The 12,237-nt window shown below is 36.3% G+C and overlaps 2 protein-coding genes and 1 long non-coding RNA gene across 6 annotated transcripts; 1 reads left to right on the top strand and 2 right to left on the bottom strand.

Moving 5' to 3' along the window:
* Positions 1–2,648: 2,648 nt before the first annotated feature.
* LOC103443363 (uncharacterized) lies at positions 2,649–4,602 on the top strand. 4 transcript variants are annotated; one of them, XR_003771225.2, is made up of 3 exons: positions 2,656–3,342; positions 3,438–3,865; positions 4,142–4,602. It is a non-coding gene; the product is annotated as an uncharacterized lncRNA (long non-coding RNA). The 4 variants fall into 4 exon arrangements; XR_003771224.2 differs by having other exon boundaries at positions 2,657–3,342; positions 3,438–3,690; positions 3,784–4,602; XR_003771226.2 differs by having other exon boundaries at positions 2,658–3,342; positions 3,438–3,690.
* Positions 4,603–5,658: 1,056 nt separating this feature from the next.
* On the bottom strand, positions 5,659–6,460 carry LOC139187781 (zinc finger BED domain-containing protein DAYSLEEPER-like). Its single transcript, XM_070804372.1, has 3 exons — positions 6,152–6,460; positions 5,754–6,068; positions 5,659–5,664 (listed from the first exon to the last, which is right to left on the bottom strand). The coding sequence occupies exons 1-3, from the start codon at positions 6,458–6,460 to the stop codon at positions 5,659–5,661; spliced, it is 630 nt and encodes a 209-aa protein (XP_070660473.1).
* Positions 6,461–10,080: 3,620 nt separating this feature from the next.
* On the bottom strand, positions 10,081–10,829 carry LOC139187780 (uncharacterized). The gene is made up of 3 exons (XM_070804371.1): positions 10,571–10,829; positions 10,407–10,513; positions 10,081–10,296 (listed from the first exon to the last, which is right to left on the bottom strand). Exons 1-3 carry the CDS (start codon positions 10,827–10,829, stop codon positions 10,081–10,083), a joined length of 582 nt encoding a protein of 193 aa, XP_070660472.1.
* Between the last annotated feature and the right edge of the window lie 1,408 nt (positions 10,830–12,237).

Here is a 12,237-nt window from a genome sequence, read left to right as displayed (position 1 = left end):
ATATTCTAGCATCAAATTCATGCATGTAAATTAAGCGTGCACTCTCAACCAACATACACAAATCAGTTTTTATACGAACGGATAAGTAAATTGAATTCACAACTTATGAAATCACAACTGAAGGTAATCAATTCATATTACAAATATAATCATGGCTTTGAATTAACCTCTAGCCAACATAAATTTAATTTCACATTATTAAAAACAGAAATAAAAAAGAAGTTTGGAAAAATTAAACCGAAAGAGGATCTGCTGCTTTCTGCCCGTTTCTCCTTCCCTGCTCTCTGTCCGTTCTTGTTGACCTGCCCGTACTCTATTCTTTTCTTTTCCCGTTCTACTTTCCCACGCTGCAAGGCAGCCTTCAGTCCCCCCACGTCTCCTCTGTCTCCCTCTTCTGTTATTTTCCATTTTCTGTCTGTCTTCACGCTGCCCAAAAGGGCAGCTCCCTCCCTCTCTCACGCTGCTGTCTCTCCTCTCTCTTCTATTTTTTTATTTCCCTTTTTTTTTTCTGGCAGCAAGGCTGCCTTCTCTTTTCCTCCAGCTGCCAAAGGCAGCTTTCCCCTGCAGCTTCTTGCTGCTCTCTGGACTCTCCCGCCTTCTGCTATTCCACGCTGCCCAAAGGCAGCCCTTTCACTCACCTCTGCACGTCAACTCATGCTCAAGCTGCCAAATGGCAGCTTTCTTTCTTAACCTCTCTCTTCAGTCACGCTGCCAAGGCAGCGTCTCTTCTCCCGCCTCTGTCTCTCTGACCTCGCTGCCCAAGGGCAGCGATCTCCCCAATCCCGTGCGCACTCTGCGCTTATTCCCCCGCAGCTTCTTGCTGCTCTCTTTTCACGCTGCCCCAAAGGGCAGCTCTCCCCCCTCCTTTCTTCACCGATTTCCACTCTTCTCTGTCTTCTATTTTTTTTATTTCCTTTTTTTTTTTTCTGGCAGCAAGGCTGCCTTCTCTTTTTTCCACCCTCCGCAAGTCCTCACTTCCCTCTTCTTTATTTTCTGTCTTTCTTTTTCTTTCCGCGTGTCCTGCTCTTCTTTCTTTTATTATTTCTTTCCGTTTCTGCTGGTTTCTCTTTCTCTCCCGCCAGCAGCCAAGTGCTGCTTTTCCTATTATTTTATGCGCCCCCCAGCTGCCAAAGCAGCATCTGCCTTCCACCTCCTCACGTTTCCACCTTGGATTCCTTCCTTTCCAGCTGCAAAGCAGCTTCCTGTTGTTTTCAGAAGTGAAGAATATGGGAGTCAACGAGGTAAAAAAAATATAAATCATGATGCTCTCTTGCTCCCTCTTTGACCGACTCTCCCCATTTCTTTTGTTTATGCCGTGACATAATTCTACCAATAATCCATGACAGAATGAGAACGACTAAAGCAATTTTCGACGAATTTATTATTTAAAACTCATTTGTGCTATTTTTATTTTCTTTGCATAACAAATCCTATAAACACAAAAATAACGTAAATAGCTCAAAAATGTAAGGAACTAACTAAGAAAAGACGAGTGAATTCGAAGTAAAAATATATATAAATATGATCCGATCAGGTTACAAAGATATTTTGGCTATTTGTGAAAGAATTAGGAACTCTTTTGTGTTTGATATCCACAATTTTAAGAGATCAATCATCAAAGTCACCAACAACAATGCTAATATAAGTAGGGTTTTCTTTTGAAATTATTGGAATATTATAAAAATGTGTTATATAATTATCTATTATATAATTTATAAATTATAAATTATATTGTATTTTCGGTATGGTACGGTAATACCGTGGTAATGATATCCATTACGAATACCGTACCATGAAATTTCGGTACGGTACAATACCGTACCATTACCGATTGGTACAAAAAATTTGGCACAAAATCGGTATGGCACAGTTGGTAATTCGGTTGGCACGGCAATTTGGCAAAAAAATCCACCCCTACTCACATATGAGAAAATAATACATGGGTTTGTGAAGAAACTTGACAAGGTTGCATTGAATATGTTCCTGGGTTATGCATTGATTGAATTATATTTCAAATGCGGAGAAATGGGCGAGGTTGTGAAAGTGTTTAACCGGTTTTCGCAACCGAATGTGTTTTTATGGAGTTCGAAAAAAGGAGGGCAGAAGATTCTACTCTTTTATATTTTGCCACTCCCCGATAATTCATGACTTTGCCATTGGATGCACCTAGTTAATGAAACATTAACTAATAGCTTCTAAAGAACAGTGAAAATGAAAATTTACCCCTAAAATCCAATAATAATAAAGATGGGCTTGATATGGTAGTAATTGAAATGTTAATAAACAATCCAAGCCATGGTTTTAGACGGATTTGTGGAAGATACGAATTTTCTCAAATAGTTGGACAATCAAGAATTTAGTCAGATTTTTCATGGCAACCTAGCTATGAAGGATATAACAACTGATTTTGTTAGAAAATTTATTCAAACTTATACAAAGTATTGATGTAGGGTTTCAATTAATCCATTTCAATAATTCATCAATGGTGATGGAAACCCAGCTCAACACTTGAAACATCAAGCCCCTGAATGCAATGAACAATGTACATCATATATATGATCATGACTACCGCATGCATGTTTATCCATATGACTGGAGGTGTTGCAGCCTTTTATGACTTAAGCTGGTTGAATATATCATTACGAACTCATCAAAACACATTTGTAAAGGATTCGATGATATAATAGTTAGTTGAAAGAGTTAAATTAGAGTTTGGTACTCAAAACTTATGAGCTAGTCCTCTAGTCAGCTATATATAGCTGCTGTAAACAAATTGTAAAGTTAGTATACAAAACCTTCATTTCTTGGTTTTAGAATTGTCCATCTCTGCTACTTCTCCAATGTAGGTAATATGGTATCAAAGCCACTACATGATTCTGGTGGTTCAGTTTTTATTAGATTTCATTGTTTTCTAGTTTTATTTCTCTTCTGTTAAGTTCTTAGGTGCTTCTGTAATCGTTCTGTAATTACTGGGTATGGATTGTACGTAAAGATTGTTGGTGATATATGTGTCTTTGAAATTGTGGTATAATCTGAATGCGGTTGTCTAGTGGGTTCTGTTAATTTCTTCAGTGCTTCCGCAATCATTAAATAGAAGTGGGAATTTTCGGTTCTTGAATATTTCGGTTCTTGAATTCGGAATTTTTCAGATTTTCATCGAGTTCTTCACCTCCTGACACTAGGAAAGAAAATGGGTTTTCAAGCAAATTCTTGGATCCAGTGGAATGCCTTCATCTTGGAGGGGCTCGTGATGGTGGTCTACGATTTGGGTTTTGCTCAGGAAACAGGTTTTGCTCCGGACATGGTGCGGTGTTGGGAATAACATCCGGTTTTCAATTTATGGTGCGTTTTCTTCGGTGCCTTCGATATAGTTCTTTCCTATTGGTGGTGTTCTCTGATCAGCTTGCTGATTATATTTTCTGCCACTTTGATCCCAGATTTGTTTTCTGGTGTGGAAAAAAGTTTAGAACTTTATGCAGTCCAACTGTTTGACGAAATGCTCAGCTCAAGATTTTTTGTGAAGGTTATGTTTTCATCAAAACAGTTGTAAAGGATTAAAATTCTGTTACTGGTCCAAGGTTGTGTCTTGTGTTGCTGATTCATGAAGGATGAGATTTGGCATACCACATGTTTGACTAATTTCCCCAAACAAGATAGTTCTCTGTTCTCTCTGGGTTCTACATCTTTGAGGTTTGGTTGCTTATTTTCTCTCTTGTTTTTCACTTCATTGAAATGGGTTTTTCTTGGCAAATTGGTGACATATTTCTTGCTTATGTCATTTAGAGTTTGGCACAAAGTTGTTCTGTTTAAAGTTGGACATGCACCATTTTCAAACTAGTCGTGGAATCAGAAAGAGTACAGTAAGGTCACGAAGCCATTTTTGTGATTAGGAGTTTTGGTATATAGTATTGTTCTTCTTGATCTTCAATTTCTTGGGCAGGTGGTCGTTTTTCTGATTAATGTTGGAAAATAGTTGAAATTGGGACTAAGGCATGATGCCGAATAGTTAAGTAGCATTAATTTACATGGAAAAATAGCTTTGACATGGAATGAACAGCAATTACAGTTAAAGAATGGAATGCATTGGCCTGCAGTGTTGTAATCGTCAGGTCTCTAACTAATAGCTTGTCCCCCATTACAGTTAAAGTGGATGTTGCAAAGTCTCATTAGCAATGTCAACCCTCATTCTTGGCAATTCTCTCTGCATATGGTGTTCCAGATATCATTCTTTCTGGTTTCTGATCATGGTCAAACAATAACTCGTTGGTTCAGACGCTTTCACTTTGTTGAGGATCAAGTTAGTTCACTTTCTTCATATTGTGTTCCAGAGTTCCTTACCACAGCCTATAATATCAAGTCTAACAAGCTTAGTTGCCGCATGTATCTACTGTAAGTCCGGTTTTATGTTTCTTACAAAGATTTAAGTTTGTAGAAGTTGTTGACGATAAATCCCACGAAGGGTGATTCCGTGTTGTGAATAGGTAAAAATCCGCAAAGGCATATGGTTTCAGTCAATAGCCTTCTTGCTTCTATCTTTGCACTTGGCACGCTTGATATTGTTTCTCGGTCCATTTTATATTGTGATCAGATATTTTTTTTTTATCTTGCTTCGCTCGTATGTGGACCTGTAAACGGGTTGGGTTTATTGGGTTTGGATCATGTTTAACCTGACCCGTTAAGCTAATGGGTCATCTAAACCCAACCCGTTAAGCTAACGGGTCACCTGTTTCATCAGTTACTGTTTTTTTTTTTATTTTTTTTTATTTATTTATTTATTTTTTTACATTACATCCAAATCAATGCAAAAAAGCAACAGAGGATGCAATGCAAGTCATGAGCCAACATGGAATGGTAGATTACAATTAAAACAGATACACGGATTGACGCTCTTTAGGCAGTAAAAGGAGCCCAAGTACAAGTTCTACTATAGGTAATGTCTAATGCCCTATTAAAACAGATACATGCTTCAATTTCTTGTAGCCCTTCCTCACCCAGACAATGTACGTGCGGCAATCATTTACAGCGTATTCATCAAGGGTCAGATGAGGATTGAACTCACAACAAACAACTTAGAGGCCTCAAAATTATATCCTGATTACAAGTACACTCTCATTGATAAGTTCCTTGATATTTGCTTGGTTGATCCTCCCAAGCCAAAATTAGCAGCATTCTAATTAGCTTCCCTGATATTTTTTTTGTCAAATATAGTATTGTCGAAAACATATGCAAGCCCAAAGGTTTCCACAATAGATCCTACAATGTACTTTGCTGCCATTTTCCAACTGCAATAATAAAGAACACAACAATAAGGAAAATGGAGAAATGCTGAACGAGGAGCCATTTTCCAACTACACTTCACTCATCACCTATATAGCCTTTAACACACTGTGCTTTAGCTTAACAAGATTTAATAGACAAAGCATAGGATGAGCAGATTCGAACATGTTTGATTTGCAGAGGAGGATGTTGTCTTCCTAATGATATCTCTCAGATAGTATTACATGCAGATTACGTAGAAAAATGTCTTTAAAAGAACAAGTTAAAAAACATACCATACTTAATCAAGACTAATACTACTGGAGCATTGTCCTGAGTTTTCGTTAAGGCTCATGTCAAAAATTTCTTCAGTAAGTTCTTCCAAGTCAGCACCTTCTTTCTCTAAAGCTAAACATAAAAAGAAAAAAAGGAAAAACAATTATAACCTATTACATAAGCAAAAAAAAAAAAAAAATACAAGGAAATATGAAATTTACCTTCTTTGCCAAAAAGCCAATCTCTAGTACATAGTGAGTAAGGCTTTGAACGGTTTCAGGCAACAAAGAACTTCGATATTGATCAAGCACCCTACCACTAATACTAAATGCTGATTCCAAGGCAACAGTTGAGATAGAAATTGTTAATACATTAGAAGCCATACGAGAAAGTACGGGATAACAAAATTGCTCCAGTTTCCACCATGAAAGAATATCCAACTCTTGTTTTCTATCGAGTCTCTTTCCTTCAAGATATAGATGTAATTCAGTTTTTTCAACTGAAGTTGACCCATTTTGATAAATATTATCAAATTCCTACATATAAAAACAAAATAGAAACAAAGATCAACATACAATATAAAGATGCATATAAAAAAAGGAATTACAAATATAAATACTATCTCAAAAAGTTTGTCTCCAACTTTTATTTGAGTAAGAGTTTGATTAACTGGGTTGGATACAAGAAGATGAGAGAACTTGTCCGTGTAACTACCAAAGAGTGCAAACAATGTGTCACCAACATCCTTCAACTCTCTCGACTCCTTACCATAAAGCTTGTCATAACCCCACTCTACAAATTGCAATTTATAGCGAGGATCAAGAATCACTGCAATGGCAAGGATCAAACTATACTCTGACCAATACTTTTCAAACTTCAAATTCATATAACTCCCCATCCGTCTCATGAAATCATCACAATCTACCATAGCATCTTTAATACAATAATGGAATTTGAACACTTTTGGGAAGAACAAGTTTGATGTAGGGTAATTTGTTCCGGAAAATAAGCAAGTAACTTCATAAAAATACCCCAAGAAATTGGAAATCTTCTCTATTTTATCCCACTCTTCCAAGAAAGGACATGAACTAAAATTAGAATCAACAAGTGCCAAATTGAGAAAAGCACGATGATAGAAAATGGCACTATCAAGCATTGTATATGTCGATTCCATCTAGTAGGCACATCTTGTCTCAACCCTCTTTTACTACCTGCCAACCTTATTTGTGCAATGCAAACAAAAAACTTATTTTTTCTCCCTTCTGAACACTTTATATATTTGATGCACTCACGAACTTTCATCACTGATCCATCAATTTCCTTTAGTCCATCTTGGACTATCAAGTTTAGAATGTGAGCACAACAACGAACATGGAAGAACTTTCCATCCATTAATAGCAAACCTCTAAAATTTAATTGTTTCTTCAATAACTCAACAGAACAATCATTTGCAGAGGCATTATCCAAAGTAATGGAAAACAGTTTCTTTTCAATCCCCCACTCAACTAATAAGACGTTAATTTTTTCAGACAAAGCAACCCCGGTATGTGGAGAAGGCATACGACAAAAATTTTAAATTCTTTTGTGCATTTTCCATTCTTTGTCAACACTGTGAGTGTGAGATATCCATCAGTTGTAGCAGAAGACCATAGGTCAGATGTCAAACAAATTCTTCCCTCAACTGTATTTAACCAATCTCGAAGTCTTATCTTTTCATCTTCAAACATCCTCAACACATGTTTCTTAACTGTATTTCTACAGGGCAGTTTGATATTAAGAGATATGTATTTAAACAAAGTTTTAATGCCCTCGTATTCAACAAACCTAAAAGGCAAATCATGCTTAACTATAGCCTCAATCAATAGCTCACAAAAACTAATATGGTTAAACTGAGGAGAACGCAATCCAACTTGAGATTTTTTCATATCAATGTGATGTTTTTTACTACACGTATCCATATGATTCAATAGGTTTTTCGTCCCACAATTACTATCACATACGTAAACTATCCCATAGTTTTTACACTTTTCATGTTGTTTATTATCAGGACCAACATGCAATTCTTCAAACAAAGTCTAACATGGGATCTCTTTTGATGTATCTTACCTACTCGCATACCTTTAGCCTTTCTCTTTGAAGGACTTGGTGCACTTATTGTACCTTATGTATCACTTAGATTGAATGTTGACATTTCCATAGCCTCAGTGTTCTCTTCATCAATATCTATATGCACTAACCATAAATGAAAAGACGTGAATGGAAGATGTAGTTTAATTTCTGCAAAAAAATTATGTCTGAAATCAAACGGGGCAGCTTCTGATAAGTTCCCGTTACACGAAGTCCATGTAATTTAAAACCTCTCGGGATTGCTTCTGGAAGGCCTCAACAATTATAGAAAACATTTACTGGCATCACCTAGATATTAAAACCTTCAAATCAATCAAACTCCACCATAGAAACTATGACTCCTTACTTTAGCTTGTAATTTAACTTAAAAGAATTATTTGGAATCCATCCATGATCCCACTAGAGCTAACATAAACAGAAAGAGGATATAATGGATTCTCTAATGCTCTATCATAGATCATACAATGCAATAACAAGAGTACAATCAACTCAAGAACAGCCACATGATTAGCATAAAAGATGTACAACATTAAATTAAATCATGCAGTCCTGTAAACACCAACTTTTGTGTGGGAAGTAGAAGACTTCCCAACTTTTGTGTCAACAAATACGTATCTCTATAAATTTGCATGGATATATCAGAGCATGTTACTGCTTAAGTTATTTCGAAAAATTATTTAAATCAACTCATATATATAGGGTTTCTAAAATATGAGGCCAAACCTAGTTGTAACATCAGCACAAACCAAATGAATCTCTAATAGACCATCTGAGTATAAGGTGCCATGATTAATCGACAAAGAAAAATCATCAGAATCTACGCTCTCTTTACCCAGATTGCGTCCTATCTCTGCAATCCAATACCATGTTTGAACCAAAATCTCCCAAAATTTAGAACTAAAAACATCTTGAAACCAATATATGTTTGACTAAATCTACGAGTCGTATGATCATATCCTTGATTATCTTGAAAATAAAGGATCAACATTTTAAGCTGATCAACAACTAAAACAATAATGGCTGACTAAAGCAACCAATTGAACATTTTTTATTTTTTTGAAGGTTCAATGAAAGAAGAAAGGAAGGATAAGCTCTTCGGCGATGGTCGCGAGAACCGACTCAACATTGGTACCAATATATGTTTGACAAAACGTTTCTCTCTTTTCAGCCTAGGAAGCCGCCAAGAAGGAATTTGATCATTCTTTGGGACTTGTTCACAGATGACAGATATGTTACCAACCAAGCTAAGCTATTGAGCAACCAAGCAAGGAATCACGTCTTGGACTAGGTATGATCACTAAACTAATAAGAATGATTTAAATCATAAGATGGCTTTCGTGATTCGGAAAGTCAGAGCACACCGTGCCCTCCCCGGCCAAAGCTTGTCATCAGAATTTGCTGGGTAATATTAGAGAGATCAAAATTTTAAATCAAATTTTGTAAACCAAATGATACGGTTGTTGATGATTGTATTATTACTTAAATGTTGATTAACGTGCTTATTTCTTATTAGTAGCATATCATTTAGTTTAAAATTTTGGTTTAAAAATTTAATCTATGTAGCTTAACCCTAATTTGAATACTCTTCTGGGTTGGTTGAGGTTGGGACTTAACTACCCTCCATGTACTTACATGGATTTAGCCACAGGGCTGAGAAAGGTTGGTATACGAGTGTCAGGAACCTCGTCATACGTCTGCATTGTTGCTAGGCCAGGAAGATCGATTGCGGGTCTAAGATGTCACTAGGACGAGAAACTCGTCATTCATTTTGAACCACTAGGCCTTTATTTTTTACTTATTTTCTTGGTGCAAAATACAATGTCTGGCAATTTCTTACACAAACTATAACCTAAAACGAATGATACAAAAATAACAGGTTACAGATCAACTCATTAATTAGTCGGATTGTTTTTGAGTCACTAGTTAAGAACATCTTCACAAGTCGGGTCATTATCAGGTCACCGTTAAGAACCCGATAAGATATCATTTGTGAGATTTAGACATAACATGATAGTTTATTGCATGACCCGTTAACCTGACACGAAACGATACGATCCATTAACGAATCTGATCATTATTGGGTCACTTGTCAAGAACATGCTAAGATAACTAGTTTGACACGACAGAACCTGTTACGATAACATATATGACATGAAAATGACAAACATGACTTGTTTGCCAAGTCTACAAAATACCAAAAAATTAAATAATACTAACTAATTTTGCATTAGGTTGGGTGGTTTCTCACTAGGTCGGGACGATTACTATACTTTCTAGCAGTGACGGATCCAGGATTTTAAACTCGATGGGTCCCAATAATAAAGGTCAAAAAATTTATAGATAAAAATAACACTGAAAAGTTAAATATAGTACATTTCATTCAAAAATCATGTGCAAAACAACATTACAAGCTATAAAATCCTAATTCAAGCGTCCACGATGAGGTTTCATAGTCTGAAAATGTTCCATGATAGCTTCATTACCAATACATGAAAAAACATCTTTCTCAATGTAAACAACTAAGCTGTCACTCAACCATTGATCTCCCATTTTGTTGCGAAGTGGACCTTTAATGATATTCATAGCGGAAAATGCCCTCTCCACTGAAACGGTTGTAACTAGTAAAACCAAAGCCAACTGAACAAGCAGATATACATATGCTAATGTTCGATGCAACCCTTTCTTCACCATTTTCTTAGCAAGCTCATTAATCCCCCGCAATTGAGAAAAATCATTATCAAACGCACAAAATGAATGTAAATATCAAGTTGATCTTGAAGTGCCGATCTATCTTGATCCGTGAAATCTTTAAGATACATCTGAGCAAGGCGAACAAGTGTCTTTGTATCAAAAGCTACAAATGAATCATTCAGACTCAAACATGCCAAGCAAATAAGCAATTCGGTCTTACCTTCAGCGAATCGATCATCTAATTTTGTAAGTTGGAAATCAATGACCTCAAAAAAGAGCTCCATTATGTAATGATGACGATTGGTCTTTCTTGGAGCCTTACGCAATGACTTTCCTTGAATGACATATAAATCATCCATATTAGGCACCTCAATTTCATGTTCAACACAAAAAGATGACACTTTATCAACCAAAAGATCAAATTTTTCATCATTCCTCATGCAACGTAGTTGTTCTTTACGTGTCTTGACTAAAGCCATTGCATTCACAATCTCTTGATCTTTTTTTTTTTTTTTGCAATGCTTGTGACAAATCGTTTGTAACTCCTAATATGGATTTCATCAAAAAGAGGAGGAACACAAACTCAAAAAGATTGTAAATATTTTAATAATCTTTTTGCTTCACCAACACTACAATTGTAGCAATCTTCAACAATCATGTCAAGCACATCCACCACAGATGAGAACATTGTAATCAAACTAATCAAAGCAGCATAATGTGAATTCCACAGTGTATCCCTAGCACGATGTATCTCCAGCACGTTTGAGACTAGTTTCTTGATTTAACCCTTGCCTTGTTTCAAGACAATCATTTTCAACAGTTTTCATGAGATTTTTGTTGGAAATGTGCCCTAAAACCAATCATATGATGATACTTTACAGACATTTTACATGTTAAACTAATCTAGTTTAATATCAATGGTAAAGATTATTGTTTTAAGCCGTCTCATATAAATGTTATATGCTTAAACGATAAGTCCAAGGAATATGTAATTAGGAGAATGTAATTTAAAGAAGTTAGATTCATGAGACCATTCTCTTTCGTATACATATTCTAAACGTTCCTGATCATAGGATTGCCAATTGGGCATTGACAGTCCGTTAAGATCAGTATGTGCTATGTCTTCTCTTAGGGAGAGTGACTGGTCTCGAGTCATTGGTGTGATTGACACCAAGACAAGCATGTAGGTGCTCAATAGAGAATGAGTCCACTGAACACGATCAACGAGGAGTTCTCATACTCATGTCACATGAGAACTCATGGTTGGGATAATGCAAAGTAGTCATTTGACCTTAGGCATCATAGTTGTCTTGTGGTTAAGTCCTTGATCTTTGACTATGTCAAAGTCACTCTGTCAGAGGGTGTCCACGGCATAGTTGGGGTTAAGCCACTTAGCCATGGAGGCAAGTGAATACGCAACAAGGGATCTCTAACCTTCAAACCATTTGAGGGAGAATACTGTATGATATGATTAAGAATCTCTGGCCAGAGTATGAATGAGAGTTAGGAAGTCGTTCCAAATCACATTCAAGGTAATCATATAAGTAAATGAATCACATTGGATAGTAGACATGATTAAACTATCAAACCAAACAATGTGGTTAAGAGTATTGTATTAGAGAAAGACCGTATTACATTGTAATCCTAAACTGAATAGGTTCTCTACCTCTTCTGATTAGCTTGGGTAACCATGACATACTGCTAGGTGTCACTCATGGTTTGTGGAAGCCCTAAACGTGTATAATCACTAAAGGGAGAATTGAAAGTAAGTTTCAATTCACAATCGATTTGAAAGAGTTCTAATCGCCCACTATCTTGCTAAAAGGAACCTAATGGATTGTACATCGTGTAAGGTAGAGATTGAAGAAACAACGGAGATGAGTAAGG

This window comes from Malus domestica, chromosome 09 (genome assembly GCF_042453785.1).
Source record: "Malus domestica chromosome 09, GDT2T_hap1".
NCBI classification, from domain to species: Eukaryota; Viridiplantae; Streptophyta; class Magnoliopsida; order Rosales; family Rosaceae; genus Malus; species Malus domestica.
The sequence above is the reverse complement of the archived record's forward strand: the minus strand, read 5'-3'. Positions and strand labels throughout refer to the sequence as shown.